Source organism: Homarus americanus, unplaced genomic scaffold, assembly GCF_018991925.1.
Source record: "Homarus americanus isolate GMGI-L3 unplaced genomic scaffold, GMGI_Hamer_2.0 scaffold670, whole genome shotgun sequence".
NCBI classification, from domain to species: Eukaryota; Metazoa; Arthropoda; class Malacostraca; order Decapoda; family Nephropidae; genus Homarus; species Homarus americanus.
Window position 1 is genome coordinate 10,001 of NW_024724511.1, and position 2,706 is coordinate 12,706.

The 2,706-nt window shown below is 45.8% G+C and overlaps 1 protein-coding gene across 1 annotated transcript; it reads left to right on the forward strand.

Annotated features, from left to right (window-relative positions):
- Nucleotides 1–699: 699 nt before the first annotated feature.
- LOC121864408 lies at nucleotides 700–2,208 on the forward strand. Its single transcript, XM_042363431.1, has 2 exons — nucleotides 700–1,115; nucleotides 1,488–2,208. Exons 1-2 carry the CDS (start codon nucleotides 700–702, stop codon nucleotides 2,206–2,208), a joined length of 1,137 nt encoding a protein of 378 aa, XP_042219365.1.
- The last annotated feature ends 498 nt before the right edge of the window (nucleotides 2,209–2,706 follow it).

The window sequence follows — 2,706 nt, forward strand, 5'->3', positions numbered from 1 at the left end:
TTCACTGCTCTTGTTGCCACGCCTGATGCATGAGGTGCCCCCACGCGACTGCTTTCTGCCACTGCCGCCATCACCCTTATCTCTCATGGGGGGGGGGGGGTAAGGGCTTTATCTGCATCAAGATTATCCTTTTCTTGAGTGTTTGTGTGTGTGAGAGGAACAGGGGGAAGGGGAAGATGTGGTGGGGGAGAGAGGACAGGAGTTGGAGAAAGGGGGTAGGATTAGGAGGAGAAGGAGGTGGAGGAAGAAAGGGAGGGGGAGGAGGAAGCAAGGGAGGGGGAGGAGAAAGTAAGGGGAGGAGGAGGAATAAGAAGAAAAGCAAGAGGAGAAGGAAGAAGAAGAAACGGAAGAGGAGAAAGAGGAAGAAGCGGAGGAGGAAGGGTGGTTGGGTATATGCTGTACGTGTGTGTGTATCTCCGGGTAGGCGGCGGGTTGGATGTGTGCCTGCATGTGAATGTGCCGGGGAGGCAGGGTGTATGTATGCATGTATCTGTAGGTGTTTGTGTCTGTTTGTGTGTGTGTGGTGTGGTGTGTGTTTATGGCCCACAAAGAAGAAATGTCACACCAGTAAGATCTTTAGATGGCACCACGCTCTACAAAAGCAATCAAATGATTGCATTAAGATGGGCTGAGCACTTCAGGACACTTCTAAATCAAATTAATCCAATAACACCTACAGTACTGGATAACATTCCACCCATGCCGACCCTGCACCTCCTGGATGAAGCTCCACTCCTACAAGAAGTGGGAACTGCAATACGAGGGATCAGCAACAACAAGAGCGCTGGACCTGACGGCATTCCTGCTGAAATTTACAAACATGGAGGTCCCCATCTGACTGAGCGCCTCCATAGCTTCTTACTCACCATATGGGCCACAGAGACCATCCCCCAGGATTGGAAAGATGCAAATATCAAAACAATCTATAAGAATAAAGGTGACAAAGCAATCTGTGGTAACAGCAGGAGCATCTCCCTCCTTGTAGTTGCTGGCAAGATCCTGTCAAAAGTCATGTTCTCAAGACTTATCCAAAACCTAACGGAGAACACTCTTCCTGTATCCCAATGTGGATTAAGGAAGGATCGCAGTACAATAGACATGATCTTCGCAGCTAGGTAAATTCAAGAAAAGAGTCGAGAGCAAAACATAGACCTTTACACCGCCTTCATTGACCTCTCCAGAGCTTTCGACACAGTAAACGGAGAACTTTTGTGGACTACATGTATGTTGGAGAGGGTCGGTGTACCACCAAGATTTTTAAACATCCTCCGCCAGATGCATGATGGAATGCAAGCCCGGGTACTTGTAGGTGGTGTGCAGTCAGAACCATTTAGTGTCCAAATGGGCTTAAAACAGGGCTGTGTGCTGGCACCTGTGTTGTTTAACATCTTTTTGCTGGCTGTAGCACAACTCTCACACAATGCCCTTGGGCCTGATGCAGGTATGGGTATACGGTACCGTCTTGACAGTAGCCTTTTTAATATTAGACGTCTGGAAGCCTACACAAAGACCTTAACAACTCAGGTCATAGAACTACAGTATGTAGACGACTGTGCAATAATGACACATAACAGAGAATCTATGCAACGTGCACTGGACGTGATCTCAGGTATTTACAGCTCGCTTGGTTTGCAAATTAACACCCAGAAGACTGAGATTTTTGTCCAGTCCATTGTTCCACCAAAAGAAGCACCACAATTCTACACTAATGGAGATCTTATCAAAATAGTAAACCAGTTTAAGTACCTTGGTAGCACTCTCACACCCACCTGCTCACTGGATATGGAAATTCAAACCAGAATCAATTTAGCCTCAGCTGCATTTGGACGTTTGAGAACAAGAGTCTTTCTCAACAATGACCTCAAATATGGAACGAAGACTGCAGTTTATCTCGCGGTTTGTATATCTACATTATTATATGCCTCAGAAACCTGGGCGCCCTACAAACGCCATATCCAAATGCTGGAAAACTTCCACACTAGACACCTTAAGCGTATCTTTGGAATATCCTGGGAAGATAGAGTGACCCGTGAAGAACTATATCGTCGCTCAAACACGACCAGCATTGAAACCACGCTAGCCAAAAGACACTTGTGCTGGCTTGGACATGTTATCAGGATGCCAGACCACCGGCTTCCAAGACAAATATTACATGGCAAGCTCTCAAATGGAAACCGCTCGGCGGGAGGACAGAAAAAAGAGATATAAGGACCACTCTAAAACTCTACTCAAGTGCTGTAATATACAACCAAATTCACTGGAGCAACTAGCCTCAGACCGTTCCTTATGGCGCTCAACATGCCATAGAGGAGCGGAAACACTTGAGACCTCACTGAACCAAAAGAGAGCTACTAAACGAGCCCAACGACATCAGAGGGTCCAAGGCATAATTCTCTCAATGAACAACATCCCTGTCACCTATGCAACAAGATCTGCGCCTCCAGGATTGGACTCCATAGTCATCTACGGTGGCATCAGAGAAATAACACATAACTCACCAATCATCTCATCTGGAGCAGCATCGTCATTGACTTCGATGGACTGCCATAAGCAGTAGGGTGTGTCAATTTTGTCAACATGTTAAAAATCAAATTTGGTAGTCAAAATATTGTGCCTCTTTATGTCTAAACTTGAGATCAGTAAACAAAAATGAATTGAAATAACCCTCACCTACATCAATTATACCTTAAAGTTTCAAATATCAGT

Coding starts and splice junctions, on each gene's coding strand:
- LOC121864408 (XM_042363431.1), top strand. CDS start 700: ATGCCGACCCTGCACCTCCTGGATGAAGCTCCACTCCTACAAGAAGTG. Junction 1,116..1,487: donor GACATGATCTTCGCAGCTAG/GTAAATTCAAGA, acceptor TTTTAATATTAG/ACGTCTGGAAGCCTACACAA.